The 21428-nt window shown below is 36.7% G+C and overlaps 2 protein-coding genes and 1 long non-coding RNA gene across 3 annotated transcripts; all 3 read left to right on the top strand.

Annotated features, from left to right (window-relative positions):
• The first annotated feature begins 515 nt into the window (after positions 1-515).
• On the top strand, positions 516-1331 carry LOC140960990 (uncharacterized). Its single transcript, XM_073419317.1, has one exon. It carries the CDS (start codon positions 516-518, stop codon positions 1329-1331), a length of 816 nt encoding a protein of 271 aa, XP_073275418.1.
• A 2322-nt stretch (positions 1332-3653) lies between these two features.
• LOC140960992 (uncharacterized) lies at positions 3654-4223 on the top strand. Its single transcript, XM_073419318.1, has one exon. It carries the CDS (start codon positions 3654-3656, stop codon positions 4221-4223), a length of 570 nt encoding a protein of 189 aa, XP_073275419.1.
• Positions 4224-4461: 238 nt separating this feature from the next.
• LOC140961136 (uncharacterized) lies at positions 4462-6144 on the top strand. The gene is made up of 3 exons (XR_012172292.1): positions 4462-4765; positions 4852-4875; positions 5797-6144. It is a non-coding gene; the product is annotated as an uncharacterized lncRNA (long non-coding RNA).
• Positions 6145-21428: the final 15284 nt, after the last annotated feature.

The raw sequence follows: 21428 nt of genomic DNA on the forward strand, positions 1-21428 counted from the left end.
ATGCTCGACAACTTTATGCTCTTCTCACTTATGTACCACATGTGGCTGTCAGTGAAAAAGGAAAAATTTCAAAATTTTTGGAAGGACTGGACTTTCAAATACATGCTATGGTTATGGCTGGGTCGCCTACAACCTATGCAGAAGCTGTAGACAAGGCGATAGGAATTGAGGCGGGGTTGAGACGACGAAAACAACCATAGGCTCCACCAATGCCTAGTGGTGGTTCCTATTTTTCAGCAGGTACACCATCTTTTCCATCTCAACAGTCATACCAACAGCATAAACAAAAACAATTCAGACCAAAAGGAAAACAGTTTAAAAAGAAATATCAGTCCAGCTCCTCTAGTTCGAGCAATTCACAAAGTGCGACAAGTGGACAGTACCCTATGATTTTCTGTGATTGATGTGGGGGTAGACACCCTACTGCGCAGTGTAGCGGAGTACAGGGATCATGTCATAATTGTGGGCAGCCAAGGCATTATGCCAGAGTTTGTCCGAGCCGTGCACAGGGATAGATGCAGCCACAGCAGTTGCCTTATGCCAGAGGTAGTGTTCCAGGTGGCTCATCTCAGAGACCATTTGCTCATGCACCGTCCTATCAGCAGTCTAGTTACCCACAGGTCAGGGGTAATGTGCCACAATCTTTTACGGGTCCCCAACAAGCCCGAGTATATGTTTTGACCGAGGATCAGGCTAGAGAGGCTCCAGGCGGGGTGATCGCAGGTACTTGCATTATTTACGATCATATTGCACTAGTTTTATTTGATACTGGGGCATCTCATTCATTCATTGCATCTGATTATGTTGATGAATATGAACTTTGGACTACACCATTTCATGAAACTATATCTGTGTCTACGCCAGCTGGTCGATTTATTCCATCTGGCCAAATTGTATTAGACTGTGTGTTGCATTTAGATGATAACATTATGATCACAAACTTGATTGTATTACCGATGCATGATTTTGATTGTATCATTGGTATGGACACACTGTCTAGTTATCGAGCCAATGTAGATTGTTTTCATGGTGTAGTACGATTTAGGTCATACTATGGTAGCAAATGGAATTTTTATGGTCGAGGATCACAGACTAAGATACCGTTAGTCTCAGCGATTGAAATGTTCAGATTATTATCTTTAGGACATGAGGGATATATGATTTATGCTATGGATGCTACAAAGAAAGAACCGAAATTATCTGATATCCCAGTAGCGAAAGAATTCCCCGATGTCTTTCCTGAAGAAATACCAGGCTTTCCACCGCAGAGAGAAATTGATTTTAGCATCGACTTGATGTCGGGTACAGCGCCGATCTCTAGAGCGCCGTAAAGAATGGCTCCTGCAGAACTGAAAGAATTGAAAGAGCAGTTACATGATTTACTCAAAAAAGGCTATATACGCCCTAGTATGTCACCCTGGGGAGCACCTGTACTGTTTGTAAAGAAGAAAGATGGTTCTATGAGAATGTGCATTATTTATAGGCAGCTCAATCGAGTCACTGTTAAAATAAATACCCTCTGCCTAGAATTGATGACTTGTTTGATCAGCTTCAAGGAAATTCTGTTTATTCGAAGATTGATCTTCAATCAGAATACCATCAACTTCGGGTCAGAGAAGAAGATGTTCCTAAAACGGTTTTTAGAACTAGATATGGGCATTATGAATTTCTAGTAATGCATTTTGGTTTAACAAATGCATCAGCAGTGTTTATGGATCTGATGAATAGAGTATTCAGAAATTTTCTGGATAAATTTGTTATTGTCTTTATTGACAATATACTTGTGTATTCGAAATCAAAACGGGAACATAAGGAGCATTTACGATTGGTTCTTCAAACACTTCGAGATTCTCAGTTGTATGCTAAGTTGTCAAAGTGTGAATTTTGGATGGATAGTGTGATATTTTTGGGTCACGTGATATCAGCCCAATGAATATCTGTAGATCCAAGTAAAGTTGAAGCAGTCTTGAATTGGGCTAGACCAACCAATATAACATAGATTCGAAGTTTTATGGGATTGGCCGGCTATTACAGATGATTCATTGAAGGATTTTCTCAGATTGCTCGACCTATAACCCAACTGACCAAGAAAGATGCAAGATCTATTTGGTCAGATGAATGTGAAAAGAGTTTTCTTACATTGAAAGAGAAGCTGACAATAGCACCAGTGCTGGCATTGCCATCTGGATCAGGTGGATTTGTGGTTTGTACTGATGCATCATCAAGAGGTTTGGGATGTGTTTTAATGCAACATGGAAAAGTTATTGCCTATGCCTCAAGACAATTGAAAACACATGAATCCCGATATCTAGTTCATGATCTTGAACTAGCAGCCATTTTTTTTGCTTTAAAAGTTTGGCGACATTATTTATATGGTGAACAGTTTATTATCTACTCAGATCATAAGAGTTTGAAATATCTGTTTACTCAATCAGAACTGAATATGAGGCAGAGACGATGGTTAGATTTACCGAAGGATTTTGACTTTGAAATACAGAATCGGCCAGGAAAAATGAATCAAGTTGCAGATGCATTAAGCTGGAANCGAAGGATTTTGACTGTGAAATACAGTATCGGCCAGGAAAAATGAATCAAGTTGCAGATGCATTAAGCTGGAAGTATCAGGAAGTTATGATAGCATCTATCCATGTTTGGCAGAATTATGATGATTTATGTACTTCTGGATGGACTTTTCAGTCGAAAGGCAATCATTTTATTGTTTCTGCTATACAATTTGAGCCGAAGATTATTTCAAAGATCAAGAAAGCTCAAAAGAATGATCCACATGTTGAGAAATCGAAAGACTTGGTTTTGTCTGGTAACCCAGATAAATACAATGTCTCATCAGATGGTTGTTTACGAATGAATAACAAGTTAGTGGTACCAAATGTCACAGGATTGAGAGAAGCATTGCTTCAAGAGGCAAATTGTAGCCGTCATAGTGTTCATCCCGGCACTCATAGAATGTACCACATATTGAAGCCATATTTCTAGTGGGATGCGATGAAGAGAGATATTTCAGAATTTGTAGCAAAATGTTTGACATGCCAGCAGGTTAAAGCCGAGAGAATGAAACCTGGAGGTATGTTACAGAGTTTTGAAATACCCCAATGGAACTGGGAACATATTGCAATGGACTTCGTGACTCACTTGCCCAGATCGAACAGAGGTTGTGATGCTATCTAGGTGATAGTCGATAGATTGTCCAAATCAGCACATTTATTCCATACGATCGTACTTATGCTTATAATAAAATGGTACGATTATATGTGGATAATGTTATTCGATTGCATGGAGTTCCAGTATCTATTATATCTGACCGAGATCCTAGATTTGCTTCCAAGTTTTGGAGTAGTCTTCAGAATGCTTCGGGTACTAAGTTGGCAATGAGTACATCTTATCATCCACAAACAGATGGTCAGACAGAGAGAACTATACAAACTTTGGAGGATATTCTACGATCAGTGGTCATGGATTTTGGTGGAAACTGACAAGAATCTTTACCATTGGTTGAATTCTCATACAATAATAGTTTTCAAACAACTATTGGGATTGCACCATTCGAAGCGTTGTATGGTAGAAGGTGTCGATCGCCTGTATGTTGGAATGAGGTTGGAAAAAAACCATTGGTACAACCTGAGTTTGTTGAAGAAATGAATGAAAAGATTAATTTTATTAGAAAAAGAATGAAAGCATCTCAGAATCGTCAAGCTAGCTACGCGAATAAAAGACGCAGACCTTTAGAATTTCAGGTTGGTGATCAAGTTTTCTTGAAAGTGTCACCGTTCCGTGGCACGATGAGATTTGGGCGAAAAGGGAAGTTAGCTCCACGTTATATTGGACCGTATACTATTGTTGAGAGGATCGGCTTATTGGCTTATAGATTGGACTTGTCGCAGAGTTTGTCTACTATACATGATGTGTTTCATGTATTTATGCTGCGGAAGTATGAGCCGGATCCATCTCATGTTCTGAGACCCGAGGATGTGGAGTTGGACAGTTCTCCTAGCTATGTTGAATATCCCATACAGATTTTTAATCGAAAGGATAAGCAACTTCGAAATAAGACGATTCCACTGGTTATGGTACAGTGGAGTAGACATGGGACTGAAGAGGCTACATGGGAGTTGGAAACTAAAATGCGACAAGAATTGCCTCACTTGTTTGAAATTGTCACAAATTATTCCATGTACTCTGACTTTCCTATGTACTATCAGTGGTAGATGTGTGACTAGGTTGTATATAAGATGTGTTGTGTGTTTCGATTTCAAGGACGAAATCTTTTGTTAGAGGGTGAGAAATGTAATGACCCGATTTAATTATATGTTATTTGGCGATAATTAAGATTAATTATTTTAACTTGAGGAATTTAAAATAATTAAGCCAAATAATGAAATAGTGTGTTTAAAATATGTATGAAAAAAATATCGGTTTATAGACGATATTAAAATGCATATTTAAATTTTANTCACTCTTGCTAGGTGAAATCGTGCCTTCTGAAAACCCGTCGAAAAACGCCGTCGGTTTCACCGCTAAAATCGCCGTCTTCCGCCGCTCAAAACTAAAAATTTATTGAGGGGTTTTGTTCCTTATGTCGTAAGCTTTCTTTTGATACCGCTTTTGCAAATTTTCGAGAACGACCCGTCGGCTCTGATTTTGTACGTGATTTCCGGTCATCTTCTCCGTCGAGTTCGCCGTCTGTTGCAAGTTACCTTCGGTTTAGGCTCGATTTTAGCCAGTGTTATTTGGAGTACAAGCTGTATCGGTGAGAGTTGTTGTCTATGTGAATTTAATTTAATTTCGACTCAAATATTGTATCATTATTAATTAGTTATTGGGTTATTGTTGTAGGTTCCGGAATTGTGCGAGTCGGAGGTATTATCTGGTGAATCTAGAATATATCGCAGTCGTTTAAATATTAGTTTAGCGTCATTTAAAGCTGAAAAGAATTTTTGCGACGAATTAAAATAGAAATAATTTATTTTAGGCATTTTAGTCGCATAAGGGAATTTTAGGAATTTAAAATGCCTAAATAGTTGAAATTGGATTTTGTAATGAATTTAAATGGTTGTGGAATTTTTATATGATAATAAGACCATTTAAATTAATTTTCAGGTGGTTTGTCTAAGTTGGCATTTCCAGGACTTTCTTGAGGATTTAAGTTANGTTTGTCTGAGTTGGCATTTCCAGGACTTTCTTGAGGATTTAAGTTACTGGTAAATTAGTCGAGGTACGTAGAGATCAGTTATTTTCAAGATATCTGACAGAGGTATCTGATGATCCTGTGTATGATTTATTTGCTATTGGTTGATTTATGTGATTTTATATGCTGACTCGCATATTATCAGTTGGTAATTGATGTGCAAAATAAAATAAAATATTTCTTTTGTTCACATACATTTTATTTTAGTTAGACACATCAATACCACTGAACATATCATATTGGGCCTATCTGTTATTGAGATCTTGTTATATTTCGGTTGAGATCTGTTATATATACTATATGATATGGTGTTCTGGAGATGTTTGGCTACCTTGATTCGGTCTGGCTTAGGTAGTTGCTGGCTTCGAGGCTGGGCCATATCCCAGGCATGGTCTGTTGAGTCGTGGACCAGCTCGAGCATATATGTATGATTGTTGATATCGATCATTTGATTCCTAATATCCCGATATCTTGCACTTGTACATGCATTGCATTCATGCATGGCATCATTGCATTTCTATGTCCTATATCGTGGTTTCTTGATGTCTCGTACGAGAGGGGGCTGTCGTGTCTTTTGTGTATGGACATGATAGGTGGTACAGGTGGTTCGACCTCAGGCGCTCGAGAAGAAGCCTCAGGAAGTACCAGAGCTCCTTGAGAGTGGGCTCAGTTGTATTTAGGTACTGCGTAGTGTTGCTGTCTCCAAGATACTATATGTTTATATTTGAAGAATTGTATTATGGTATTATCGAGCCTTGTCGGCCTTATGATATTTTGGGTTTGTATATGTCATGATTGTGTCTGGCTGGCACATGTTTATGATGTTGTGTTTATTGAGGGCATGTGTTGTGTATTTTGAGTATTTGATTTTCTGGTATGTCCTATTTATGCGAAGGTAATGCCGAAATTTTTATAGGCCCAAACGCAAATTTTTAACTCACTTTTCCGATGTTTACTGATTAATCATGATTGCATGTTAACAAATCGTTATTAGGATAACGGGCCCTCACACTGGGAATAACGAGTAATACATAATAAAACCACAGGCATTTTTAAATTAGAACGTACATACTTGAAACTTGAACTTACTAACATAAACAAAGACGTGCCATCATCATAAAACTTTTCGTAAACAAACTTGCATCATGCATACTTGAACATACATAACTACATCATTTTGTGTAGAGATATGTTTCAAAGCAAGTGACACGTAACATAATGCGCCTGATTAGACTAAACCACAGTACTAGGCTGGCAGGGATGTCCACTACCACATACATAAGATCTCCGGTCATACTTTACCGGGTGGATTGGTCCCTGGTCATACTTTACCGCTTTCCAATCCTGATCAAAATGCGGTCATACTTTACCGGGGTGGAGAGATCCTCGGCCACTTTCACCGACTTCCAAACCCGTTCATAATTGGTCACAAGACATTTAGCATACCTCAAAAATATAAAAATATTTTCTTTGCACGTCGAACATACTTAAAAAAGTCAAGGGATTCCTTGGAACACTCTGGACATGTTTCCCTAACCAAAGCAGCAAGGATTCAAAAGATCCCAACGAAGTCTGCAACTAAAACTTGAGAAAACATGAAGAACATGCACAAATATTCACAGCTTGAGCGGGTTTACGATAAAAATCATATCTCTCTCATTCCTTATCAAAAAACTACGAATTTACTGTCAAATCAAAGATAACACAGAGTACTACAAATCATATGTTGAAAACGTTTCCAGAAAACTAAACTATAAGTCTCAGAATTTAAAATAATAGGAGGTAACAAATTTTGTGACACACAAATTTTTACAGCTTGAGCAGTCCCACGAAAATGATCATAACTCACTTGTTCCTTGTCCAAAAAATTACGAATTTACTGTCAAATTGAAGGTATCAAAAATTAATACGTTTCGTATGCTGAAAGTGTTTCCAGAAAATCTACCGAAAATTCTCAGTATTTTAAAAGACAGAAAACTGAGTTTTTGAGATCCAAAATCATTTTAAACATTTTTGCTTAAACTTTTGCATAACATACACATGTTTTTCATACAATATACATCAAAATAATTACTATGACAAGATCGATGCGAAAACGAAAGAATATACATGCCTTTGATCTTTAAAACTCAAGAAACGATGAATAACAAAACGACGCGGTGCGGGAACCGATCCGGGCGACTTGAGGCACGATTTTTCTACTAAAATCAACGTGTTGTTGCTGAAATTTTTGAAGAAGAAAGGTGGAGATGGGGCTGCTGAAGAAAGAGCCTAAGAACCCTCCAAATTCTCTCCAAAAAAAATGAAAGGGTGCTAGAGATGTGTGTGTCATAGGCCAAGTGTGTGTTAAATATTTATAGTGCATGTGTGTGTGAGTGTAACATATCATGTGTTTGTGTGTGTGTGTGTGTGTGTTAATGGTAGGAAGGTTAGTGGGGTATTAAGGGTTTAATTAATAATTAACTTGTTAATTAAGAATACTAACCCACTATTAATATTTTCTAAAAATCCCATAATTTAGAATAAAATACTCAAGTGATAACTTTGAAACTTTAAAAATCTTAAAAACATCTAATATTAAATTAGGCTTTAAAAATACTAAAAACTTAATAAATCATTTAAATATCATTTTCTTGGCTTTAAATAACATACCGCATTTTAAATTTTCTTAAATCGTCGCCAGTCTCCTTTCCTCGATCTCGCATCGAATAATCGTCTAAAACATGAACTCAGAAAAATATTTTAACGTGCATCACATAAACATAAATAATTTTAAATAATTCAAATAAATAAATCATGCATTGCTAAAAATCATTTGAAACTTAAATAAATAATTTAACAATTGGAATAAAAGCATGGGTTTTACGTGTAGTGATTTCGGGCTCTACATCTTCTTTTTCTGAACTGACTTGGGAGCCTCTTGTGTCCCAATCTCCTTCTTTACCTTCAAGAACTGCTCAGGAGACATGTTCAGTTTCTGCTTTGGTGGCTGGACATTCTTTGCATTGAAGATTTTCAGTTTTGATGATTTTTCAGAGTCATCAGTCACCAGCCCTTTAACTTTCGCCAAATAGCTGAGCTGCACCGTATAACCCTTTATTTGCTTGGACACTTGAAACATAATCTTTAGGATGCTGAAAATTATGTTCTTCCAGTTCAGTCTCCGGCCAGCAATGATAGCAGTCATAGCTTGAAATTTTTCAAGAGTAAGTGCAGCAAAGGATTCAGCCTTTGCTAAAAGCCCTTTGCTACAATATCTGCCAGCAGTTGTACCTCTAATTTTAGCTCTTTTTTGGGATCGAAAACTTTGATTTTCCGACCATCAGCAAAAAGAAGGGTTTGCATCTCCTCAATATCAGATGCATTTACTTCAGTGAGATTAACTAGCCCATCAGAAGGCAGTTGAAATAGGTTGCAGAAGAAATCCTCGTCAATGATCAGCAGCTGACCATTTACAGTAGCTGCGATACTGCCGGTTGTAGTGACATAGCCGTTGGCATAGAGATCCTGAATCTCTTTAGTATAGATTTCTTGGGAAGATAATCCCAAAAATTGTTTCAAACCAGCTGCTTCCAGTTTGATAAAGATGTTCTTCACAGCTTCATCTGATACAATCATAACTGAGTCAAAGTTGATTGTCATTGCGTTCATGACATGAGCTGGGATCTGATTTGTCATTTGATTGAATATTTTTCAGCGAGAAAGAAAACTTGAATTTGTTTTTGCTCTGTAAATTTGAGGAAAGTGTAAGGAGAAAAATTGAAGTGGAGGGTATCGTACTGATGTAAGTGACTGTTCAAATTATTGGACACGTGTCAGTCCACAAAAATTTGAATTAAAAACGTGTGTGCGTGTGGAAAAAACGTATGTAGATAATTCATGGATTATGTGGGTCCATGTTCCAAGATACTTTTAGTTGAAAGACAGCAATTAATGCTTCGACAAACAGTTACATCATTTAATATAGAATATTATTCGATTTATTAGTTAACTTATCAGAGAAGATCAGTTAGATCAGCAGCTGAATGACAAGTTAAAAAATCAGTCAGTTCAGTTGAAGACCAACTGACTATTGTCTTCTCAGTTAACTTTTCAAATCGATATTCTCCCTCAATAAATGCATATAATTAAGAGAAAGGGTAAGAAAAACTTAGTCTTAGTAAGTCAAAAGACGTTTCAATTTACTTGAGTCTCTTCATCTTCTGCAAAACTAACTTTCATCAGTTAATAAATAGTCAACGAACTGAATATAATAATTGTCCAACTAACATCAATTGATAAACATTTAAATAATAAATGACAAAATGAATGAACAGCAATTGACAAAGCAACAATAAAACTGATATAATTAATATAAATCAATTAAACCAAGTATATTGGGAAAGTGTGAAAACTTAGTCTTTGGCAATGGTTTGGTAAAGATGTCAGCAACTTGTTGTTCCGTTGACACGTATTCCAAACTGATAGCTTTCTTCAAAGTATGATCTATGATGAAGTGATGCCTGACATCAATGTACTTGGTCTTTGAGTGAAGAACTGGGTTGTAAGTTATTGCAATCGTGCTTGTATTATCACAAAATATGGGAGATTCTTTATCACAAAATATGGGAGATTCTTTAGCATCAACTCCATAATCTTTCAGTTGTTGCTGAATTCAGAGCAGTTGGGCACAGCAGCTTCCAGCAGAAAGGTATTCTGCTTCAGTTGTGGAAGTGGTTATGGATGTTTGCTTCTTACTGAACCATGATATCAGTCTGTCTCCTAGAAACTGACAAGATCCACTGGTGCTTTTACGATCTAGCTTACATCCTGCATAGTCTGCATCTAAATATCCAACTAAATTGAAAAAAGAGTCTTTAGTGTACCATAATCCCGCATTTTGAGTGCCTTTTGGATATTTTAAAATTATTTTTGCAATTGAAAAATGCGATTGCTTAGGATTTGCTTGAAATCTAGCACACATGCAAACAGCAAATACAATATCAGGACGACTAGAAGTTAGGTACAATAATGAACCTATTAAACCTCTATAGTTTCGTCTCAACTGATATTCACCCTTGATCATTGTCCAGTTTGACTGATGAACTCATGGGAGTGTCGGAAGCTGAACATGTTTCCATGCCAAATTTCTTGAGCAATTCTTTCGTGCATTTGGTCTGACTGATAAAAATACCAGTGTCCAGTTGCTTTACTTGTAGTCTGAGAAAGAATGTCAGTTCACCCATCATACTCATCTCAAATTTGTCCTGCATTAACTTGGAAAATTTCTCACATAATTTGGGGTTAGTTGACCCAAATATAATATCATCAACATATATTTGCACAAGTAAAATGTGATCATTCTTAGAAAATTTGAACAAGGTCTTGTCAAGTGACCCAACAGTAAAATCATGATCAGTTAAGAATTTTGAAAGTGTCTCATACCAAGCTCTTGGAGCTTGTTTAAGATCATAAAAAGCTTTGTTCAAATGATAGACATGATCAGGAAAAGAGTGATTGATAAAACCTGGTGGTTGTTCAATATAAACTTCTTCCTGCAACTGACCATTTAGAAATACACTCTTTACGTCCATCTGGTAAACTTTAAAGTTCTTGAATGATGCATAGGAAAGGAACATTCTGATTGCTTCCAGTCTTGCAACCGGTGCATACGTTTCATCATAGTCAATTCCTTCTTCCTGCCTATATCCTTGTGCTACAAGTCTTGCTTTGTTGCGTGCAACTGAACCATCTTCATTCAGTTTATTCCTGAATACCAATTTCTTACCTATAATTGTTTTACAAACTGGTCTTGGAACTAAGTTCCAGAAATTGTTATGGGTAAACTGATTTAGCTCCTCTTGCATTTCTTTTATCAAGTTAGAATCAGCAAGAGCTTCGTCAGTTTCCTTTGGTTCCATTTGTGAGACAAAAGTAGAATGAATGAACAATTTAAGCATTTGATTTCTTGTTCTTACCGGGTCAGATGGATTACCTATTACCAATTCTGGAGGATGTGATTTCTTCCATCTGAGTTCAGTGTTTGCTGCTTCCATATCAGCAAGTGTTTATGTTGGCAACTGAATGTTTTAAGTTTCAGGTGGATCTGTATCAGTAGGTAACTGAATATCATCTGTTTGCTCCACCAACTGATTATCAGGAGCAGGTTCCTGTTCAACTGATTGATCTAGTATTTCTGGTTCAGGTGTTTGAAGGATATTTATTTTGATATGATTTTCATCTTCATTGTCATCCTCCAAACTGATCTCTGTAAAACGATCAACTAGCTCAACTCCATCATTTGGCTTATTAGTTAGCACAGTTTCATCAAAAACAACATGAATAGATTCTTCAACATTTAAAGATCTTTTATTAAAGACTCTATATTCTTTGCTAACTGAAGAATATCCAAGAAATATTCCCTCTGCAGATTTAGCATCAGAGGCTTTTAAATGATTTTTACCATTATCAAGAATAAAACATCTGCAGTCAAATATTTTGAAATAAAAAACCACACTTTTTTTTTTATGTTAGATCTCATATGGTGTTTTCACATGATTCTTTTTAGTCATTGATCTGTTCTGAGTGTAACATACAGTTTTTACTGCTTCTACCCAAAACCTTTGAGAAATACTAGAATCAGCAATCATTGTTCTAGCAGCTTTTTTAAGGGTCCGATTTCTTCTCTCAGCTACACCATTTTGCTGAGGTGTTCTAGCTGCTGAGAGCTCATGCTTGATTCCAGTATTTTCTAAAAAAGTTGAATGATTTTGATTGATGAATTTAGTCCCTCTGTCAGACCTTATTCGATCAATCCCAACTAATTTTTCATTTAATAGTCTTTTGAAGAGCTTAATCAGTTGTGCAGCAGTTTGGTCTTTGGATTTGAGAAAATTAACCCAAGTAAATCTTGAAAAATCATCAACGACCACTAAAGTTTATTTCATTCCCCCTAAACTCATGACTATCTTTTTGACCAAAAAGATTCATATGTAACAGTTCTAAGCATCGGGAAGATGATTTACAACCTCTGTTTTTGAATGAAGATCTTACTTGTTTACCAAACTGACATGCTGAACAAATTTTTTCTTTTGAAAAATTTATTTTGGGCAAACCAGTTACAAGATCATGGTTACTCAGATAGGCAATAGATTTAAATTTTAAGTGGTTCAACCTCTTATGCCATAACCAATTTTTAGACGACTTGGAAGCAATGAAACAAACTGGTGCATAAGGTTGTTCAGTCCAGCTGACTTTGTAAGTATTTCCACAACGATTTCTAGTTAGGATGACCTCATCAGTTGAGTCTCTAACCGAACAAGTGTTTCTGTCAAACTGAACTTAGAAATTATTGTCGCATAACTGACTGATACTTATCAAGTTATACTTCAAATTCTCAACTAGCAAAACATCTTTAATTGTAAAGTTACCATGGATAAGCTTAACCTTACCCACACTTTTACCTTTGGAGTTGTTTCCAAAACTGATGTTTGATCCAGTATATTTGATCAGTTGAGATAGCAAATTTGCATCTCCTGTCATATGCCGCGAACTGCCACTGTCTAGATACCAAGTTGATTCTTTGTTTGTACTTGTTACCTGCAATCACACACATTATATAATTTTTGTACCCATATTCATTTGGGTCCTAAACAGATTAGTCCTTTAGGAACCCAGACTTGGACAAGTCTAACTGACTTCCCAGTTGCTGTGTTCCAAATGGTTTTTCTCGAATTCTTGGCAATATGTGTGTGATGTGAAGATAAAACAATACAATTTGTATCTTTTTTCAACTGACTGTTCTTTTGATATCGTTTCTAAACTGGCTTACAGTTGTAATAATTGTAACAGTCATTCCTTGAGTACAGATTTTTGCGACTGAATCGTTTTGGTGACCAGTTTCTTGAATCAGTTGAACTCTCAGAGCTATATCCAATTCCATACCGTTTGCCTTTGTTATTAATTTCAGTCAATTGAACAGTTAATTTACTTGGTTCTGAGAATTTATTTCCCATAGTTGATTTTACAAAGGTAATGTACTTTCCTTTGTTTTCATTCAACCTTAGCTGTGTATCACTTGCAGAATTTTCTTCATGACTGTTAAAGCCTAAACCAGTTTTATCAGAAACTGATTTTTGTGAATTCTGCATTTCAGTCAATGCAACTGAAGACTTGTTCCAAGCATGAATCAGTTCAGTATATTTTGAAATTTCTGTTTTTAATTGACATATCAAAGCTTGATTTTCAATCATTTCATCTTTTTGCTGTGCAATCTCTCTTTTTAGATTCAACAGTTCAACTGACTCATCAGTTTCTATTTTGTTGTCATTGGGATCAATTTGCTCAGTTCTAACCTTCTTAAATGATCGAGAAATTTTGTGATACTCATTTACCATGTCATGCACTGTGGTAATGAGTTCCTCACGAGTGAAAGCAGTAGAGCTGAAGTCAAATACCTGTTCACTTGCTGACTCCAGTTCAGCATCATCTGCCATTAAGCACTTGACTTCCTCCTCATCTTCATTTGAACTGATTTGGCTTTCTGGTTCTGACTCGTCACTGTCAGTTTCTGCCCACTTAGATTTGCTATCTCCAGCCAAAAGCACTTCATGTTTCTTTTTGGATGATTTCTGGTCATTCTTGATCCTTATTCTGTGCTCATAGGGCTTCTTTCCCTTTTCAGTTGATCCTCGGCTGTCCTTATTTGACTTAGGATAGTCTGCTATGAAATGACCAGATTTGCCACAATTGTAGCAAGCATAGGATTCTTCTTTGGACTGATTTTTCTGATATTGCTTCTAGAAGTTTCCTTGATTCATCCTCATAAACCTTCAAAATATCTTGACAAACAATGACATAGCATCATTTCTCAGTTGATCAGCAGATTTGACAACTGAACCAGTTGGTTCCAGTCTGACAGCAGTTAAAACAGTTGTGGCAGCTGGTGTTGAAGGTTCTCTTTCTCTGGTTTGTAGTTCAAACACGTAAGCCTTTAGATTAGAAAACAAGTCATGATGTTCGATCTTGTTAAGATCCTTTGACTCTCTCATTGCCATGGTATTTACATCCCATTCCTTGGGAAGACCTCTGACAACCTTCAGTGCCACTTCTTTGTTCGAATACACTTTTCCAAGTGCATTCAGCTCATTGATAAAACCACTTATGCTCTCATCATATTCGTGCATGGATTCTCCAGCCTTCATCTTGATGTTGTCAAATTTCTTAACAGCAACTGATAGCTTGTTCTCTTTTGTTTGCTCGTTTACTTCACACAAATGGATCAGTTTCTCCCATATCACTTTGGCAGTTTTGCACATTTTGATTTTGTTGAAAGTGAATTTATCCAGCTTTTTGTGTAAGATATCCTTCGCCACATTGTCTAGGTTGGCTTTCCTCTTATCCTAAGTTGTCTATTCTTCTCTGTGCTTTTCTATGTGATGAGGTGCCCCATCAGTAATGGCAATTGCTGTATTTGCTTTTAGGATCTTCATGGGACCTTAAGTAATGACATACCACATGTCGTCATCTTGTGCAGCTAAATGAGCATGCATTCTGATTTTTCAGTCGTCAAAGTCTTCTCTGGAAAACATCGGTATTTTATTGAATGAAGACATGTTGATCAGTTTTGTGAATAAGTATAATGGCCCGAAAATTCGTGTTTGAAAATTTGCGGAAAAATTTAAAATTTTCTTTTTAAATAATTAAAATGCCTCATTCACCAAATAATCCGATAAATCAAATTTAATGTTTAAAAATAGCAGCAGAAGAAATCATTACTCCCCAAAATAACAAGTTAAAGTATCCAACAACTGATAAATTGTTTGAACATAAAAATGGCAAGTGCTGTAAATGAGGTCCTCTGGTTCCACTACTGCCGACCAAAGCTAGCTCACTGGTCCCCGCCCTCGGCCCTGACATCATTCGTACCTACAACAATCAAGTCTAGTGAGCCTAAAGACTCAGCATGCATATATCGTAAATAAAGAGTAAATAATATAATAAAGTTGCATGGGAATAAAAATATCATGTCATGAGGCATAATGTGAAAATAACTTGTCATGAGCAATTATAATACGTGCATAACTGACTAAAAATCATAAGTGAAATACTTGCTCAATCGAGCTCTGTCATAAATAACATGTCATAAATTTTCTGTTGAGATTATGGTCTACGCAATTGGCCCCTGCACTGAACTGACCGGACCGGTAACTGGCGACCGGGTGAAGTAATGTACGTCTGATCAGAATAATGCCACAGTATACTGGGTAGTACAGACTGAACTGACCGGTAACTGGCGACCGGATGAAATAATAATCCCATGATAGTGAAATGGCCACAAGTAATATCGCATAAATCTCAAAAATGAATATTTTATATTGTTATGCACGTAATATAATTAAATAGCATAATTAAATATCTTGTATTATTTTACCACATGGATTGGATCGTTCCCAGGCTCGCTGCTACCTAAATTTATCATGAAAAATATGCAAATGATTTTCTTGACCAAAATTTGTAATTGAATCCAAAAACGAGACAATTACGCCCAACGATTTCGTATTTAATCATGACTCCGTGCCACCCGAACCAACACCGAACCATCATTTATTCATGATTAAAATATACTTAAAATGATGAAATAATGCTCCTAAAATGACAAGGGCTGAAATTTTGGTGAATGGAGGCAAAAACATGAAACGCTCTTTCGAGAGTCAATTTGGCACATTGCATCGTAAATTCTCGTACGACCTCTAAAATGATCCGAATCACAAATGGTAAAAAACATGGCCTTCCTAATTTGATGATGCACTGTCCAGTCCAAGGCCATAGGCTAGAAGCCAACCAAGAACTCGCACGAGCCACTGAACCGCAGCAGCAAGTTGCTGTCCACAAAATACAGCAGCTGTGCTTTGGTTTCCTTGCGTCGTTTGCGAGGCTAATGGCCGTTGGGGCTTGAACCATCAACCAGAACCTCTTACCAACATCCTAAGAAATGATTTGAACCATGGCTAAGGGCCCTAGGCCAGCCACAATTTGCATCACACCCTAACTCAACCAAAAGTCAAACCCGAGAGCACCCTTGCATGCGTGTGGTGTTTTGCTTTGTTTGCTGTCTTGTGTCATTCCAGTGGCCATTTGATTGACCATGGCACAATATATACATCCAGAGGTATGGTATAAACCGTGGCTAAGGGCCATAGGCCAACCAAGATCCACACCATTCCTAAAAAAACCGAATGTTACACTTGCTGAAAAATGAGGAAGCCGAAAGGGGGAAGGGTTGTTCTTGTTGTTTGATTTAAAAACCGATTTCACCATGGGCCAAGCCTCAAAAGGACGACTTGATCACGTCTTAGACATGATTAGGAGAGGTTCTAACCATGGCTATAGCCCTTAGGGCAGCCAGGATCAGGTCCATCAACTTTTGACATCAATCAAGAAAATCGAATGCACTTGGGATATATTTGGGGAGTTGCTATCATTTCGATTTCTAGCAAGCATAGGGGCTGAACTAATTGACCAACGTGGTCCTAATCCATCCTAGAACATTTCTAGATGTAGCCTTGGGAGCCTGGGATCGAACCATCCACCTGTACTCACAAAAACAAGCAAACCGTGAAGCATGAAAGAAGAACAAAATTCTGCACTTCATTTCCGAAAATGGTATGAAAAGATTTTGGTTTTTGAGCTTAAATAAATCATAATTATGATGTTTCAAAATACTACTATGACTTGATTGAAGAGTTAAAAAAAGGAACATATACATGCCTGGTTTCGTTTTGAAAAGAAAACGAACGAAACGCACGACGCGGCGCGGAGATGGAGCGTTTCTTTTCTTGCTTGCTACTCGATTATTTTTCTTTAAGAGCTCTCGGTTTTCCTCACTAAACCCACGAAAATGCTCTGAAATTCTCTCAATATTTCGGTGATGGGGGAGGGGAAATGGTTAGGAGAGTGAGGGAGATCCAATAATAAAGGGATACAAAGGGTATGACCAAGTCTCCCTCTTTTTAAATTTTGAATTGTTTGATACCAAATGATTTTCTTTTGGAGGGCTTAAGGGTGAGGTGTGGCCGATTCCTACATACTAAACAAGGCTAGGATAAGGTCTATTATTAATTAAATGGTGCTAGAAAAAAAATTGAAGGGATTATCCTACTAATAGAAAACAAGGAAAGGGTCAAAAGTTGAGTTGGCAAGGAGTTGATTACTCATCTAAGGGTGGCCAAAAATTTAACTTATAAATGGAGGGGAAATATTGTATGGTTGATAAATTTTTTTTTTAAACATTAAGAGCCTTACCTATCCCTTAAATAATTTAGTGAATTAACACCTCAGTTAAGGAACCTAAATGAACTTATTTCCTACACACCTCAAGTTACTAAAATAATTCCTTAAATCTCCTTTTAACTTAAATCAACTTATTTGCTAGCTAAAATAAACTCTGGGAATGATTTCTAAATCTTAAATTTTATCTCAAAACTCCAACTCCAGTCCGGCCTCACTGACTTAACTGAAAAGATAAAAATTAAACTACTGCATAAAATAATTAAATTTAAAGAAAAACATTTAAATACTCAAGCAATAATAATAAAAAAAATCATTTTAATTTAAAATACTAGAATTATGCATGGCTTATCTGTAGTCTAATTTACGGGTTCTACAATAAGAGTATTCTGAGATAAGATTCAACAGCTTTGATACGACTTGTTAGGATTGGTTGAGATGTGTTTAGAAGGGGAGGTTGAATAAACAATCACGATTTTATAATCGTTTCGAATGCAGTGTCAGTTTTGTGACAAACTGAAACTAGGAATCTCGTAAGTCAATGACAATCAGTTTAACTGATAACAGTTGCGGAAATAAACTGGCTGAAAGATAGAATAAATAACTGAAGTAAGAACACACAAAGATTTGTGGATGTTCGGAGACTTCAAATGCTCCTACGTCACCTCTTCTATCACAAGGATAGGATATGCACTGAAAGACTTTGATAAATATAAAACTTGTACAGACCCACTTCAGTTTGGACTTAACACTGCCAAAACTAAAACTCTTAGTTTATGAAATATCTCACCGTTCTTCGACTAAACTTAGCATAACTGGCCTAGTTAATGATCAAATAAACAACAAAACAGTTTGTGCTTATAAGCTCGAAGAGTAGCCTTAAATGCTAAAAATATATCTGATAAGTGTGAGCTTTTTGATTCTTGAGTAAGAGCGATAAATTCAGCAGGGTAACAGCAAGCTTAAGAGAATAGATAGATCGATCGATAGATATATTTCTCAACTGCTCTTATCACCTATTTATAGGCTTCTCTTCAACGGTAACATTAAATATAATTAGAATCTTTGTACTCGTTGATTGCCACGTCAATATTGCTCAGACATTCGTACACTGTAAGCTCTGAGATGCGGCTATCTACTATGAGGTGCAGTCTGCTTTGTACTGTTGTCGGTTGGATGTCCTTTACTCCAACTGATGACGTGTACAGCTGAATGATCAGCTGATAAGCAATCGCTGGTAAGCTCACAACTGAATATATCAACTGATCAGTCAGTTGACTTCGTAAGTTCAGTTCAGCTTTGTAAGGTCCAAAATTGAGACGACTTAACCCAACTGCATGCAAATCTAGGAATTTTGAAAACGAGTAATTAATTGACTTAATTGCTAAATTATTGTGTCATGCATTATTTTGTGTCAAATATGATTTAATTGTCATTTTTCATAAAACTGTATTTTTAAAGGATATTCAAGTTGCGCTCGAAGAACGGAGACCGAGGGTTGAAAAATAGAAAATGATTTTATTGGTTAATTGTTTTTAATTATTTAAATTAACGGTGATGCTTTTTCATATTTTTGAAAATAAGGGGTTTTGAGGTGATTTTATACGCCGGGACGTAAATTTTATCGGTGTGGGTTTTTCAATAAAAATACGAACGTATTGGCAATCCGGCTAATAAATTCAAAAATTTTATTAAACAAAATTATTTTTAATATTTAATTTAGCACTAATTGGGCCTAATTAACTTCTTAGTGGACCTAAACTTTTGTTAGTGTTTCTAATTAGTATTTAATGTTTTAAACCCCACCCCAAACCCACACATCACACGCCCCACACTTTCAATTCTCTCCAACTCTCCCCTCAACACCAAATACACGACACACACAAAATTTTGAAGGAAAAAGACATCAAAGTTGCAAGGGTTTCAAGCCGTCGTTTTCTCGTCATCGTTCTTCGCAATCGTCAAAGGTTTTTCGTGCGTATAAAACGCAAAGGCATGCCATATTCTCCTTTTACTCATCATCACACCATATTATGTAATTATGTTTGAAATTGCATGAAAATAAGTAGCAGCTTTGAAGATTTTCGTTTTTGCATCCTACATGATTTTTAGAACATGTATTTTGATCCAAAAACCATGAATTTCATGTATCTAAGGGGCAGCCATGATTAGGAGGTGTTAGGGTCATGTTTTATACAAGTTTAAGGGGTCCAAGAACACACCAAAAGGCTGCAAAAGAATTAGAAACAGGCTGGAAATCGTAGGCACCAATTCAGAGAAGGACCGTGGGATTTGGTTGGCTTCTTCTTCATGCTATGGCTCGGTTGATGGGGGTTTGTGGCTTGGCTTGGCTGGGGCTGGACCAGGCTGGGCTAGGGTCATGTATGGGTCAATGGAAGAGTCCTAGCCATGCTAGGACTCGAGTTAAGTGGGCTGGGAGGAGTCCTAGCCAACAAGGACTCCTACCCGAGAGAAATTCAAGGGAGGATGCGCAGGGTTCAGGGTCTTGTGCAGGGATCATGACTTGGTCTGGGGACTTTGGGCTGGGCTAGGTTAGGTCCTTAGGGTCCTAGGAGGGTGCACAAGGGTCTGGTCAGGGGCTGTGACGGCTTGGTTGGCTGCTGGTTCAAGAATACGTGAGGGAGCCATGGAGACGCGCAGCTGCTGGGTTCCTGAACAAGGTGGCTCGCGCGTGGGTTATAAGGGCTGGGTTTGTCTGGGCTTGGTCTGGGCGTGATCCAGGGAAGGTTAGGGACAAGTGGGCTTTGTGGTGGCTCGGCTGGGAGAGTCCTAGTTGGGTTAGGAGTCCTAGACATACAAGGAAGCACACTCACACACAGGCAGAAACATGGGTCGGGTTCCTGCAAGTTTTTGGTCGGGTCAGGGCTGGTTATTTGAGCTAGGCTTGGTCAGTAGGGTCCCTAGGTGGGTTGGCTAGGTTTTGGCTCAAGGTGGCTCGGGCGTGGCTCGAGTAAATTGAGAGATGGCTCGGTGTGTTCACTATTGTGTCAATTTCGAAAATTAAAGGAGAAAAATTTAATCCATGGGTCCACGGGTGTGGATCATGACTTGGAAGGGTAGAATAAATAACAAAAATGCTATTTCTAAAGTTTGGGATCAAAATAACGAGTTTTGGATTTATTAGGGATTTAATCGCCGCACGAAACGCTAAATAACGAATTAATTGAAACGCCTAGTTTTAAGCTTTATAAAATTATGAAAAATTGTACTTAAGCTCAAATAATTATTAGAAGTCTAAGTTTTTAATTTGGGAATGTTATATTAAGGTTTGTTTTAATTCGGAGTTAAAACGCATTAATACGTCACATTTAAAGATTAATTTAAAAGTCATCGATTTAAGCTAAATAAAAATATGTTAAAATTCATGTAGGCTTAACTAATTATTTGGGACATGTTAGAGTCAATTGAATTAATAAAAATTCAAAAACGTAAAATTTTACGTCGAGGGGTAAAACAGTCTTTTTACACCTAGAAATTAGTAAACGCCATGGCAGTGTTCTGAACGATGTTTTATATGCTAATATGATTATTTTCAATGATTATGGATGTTTATGAATTTTTATATGTTAATATGTCAATTTTAAATGTTTATGGAATTTTTATGTTTAAAGATTTATATGTTAAAATGTTTATTTTAAACGTTTTTTATCTAAATGTTTATTTAAAACGTTTATGATGTTAAAATGTTTATGAATTTTTATGATTTTTATATGTTAAAACGTTTATTTAAAAATGTTTATGAATTTTTATGATTTTTATATGTTAAAACGTTTATTTAAAAATGTTTCTGAATTATTAAGTTTAAATTGGACATTTAAAAGATATATTGTATGCTTGGTTTCAAAAATAAAATGATATGTACGTACATAATTTTTGTTAAGTGTTGATAACATGTTGAAGGATGTGAAGGGATTGTGACTACTACATGTTGGAAATA

Source organism: Primulina huaijiensis, chromosome 16 (genome assembly GCF_012295235.1).
Source record: "Primulina huaijiensis isolate GDHJ02 chromosome 16, ASM1229523v2, whole genome shotgun sequence".
Taxonomy (NCBI): domain Eukaryota; kingdom Viridiplantae; phylum Streptophyta; class Magnoliopsida; order Lamiales; family Gesneriaceae; genus Primulina; species Primulina huaijiensis.

Excerpts from the sequence above, each read along its gene's own strand:
- LOC140960990 (XM_073419317.1), top strand. The coding sequence starts at position 516 with ATGCAGCCACAGCAGTTGCCTTATGCCAGAGGTAGTGTTCCAGGTGGC.
- LOC140960992 (XM_073419318.1), top strand. The coding sequence starts at position 3,654 with ATGAATGAAAAGATTAATTTTATTAGAAAAAGAATGAAAGCATCTCAG.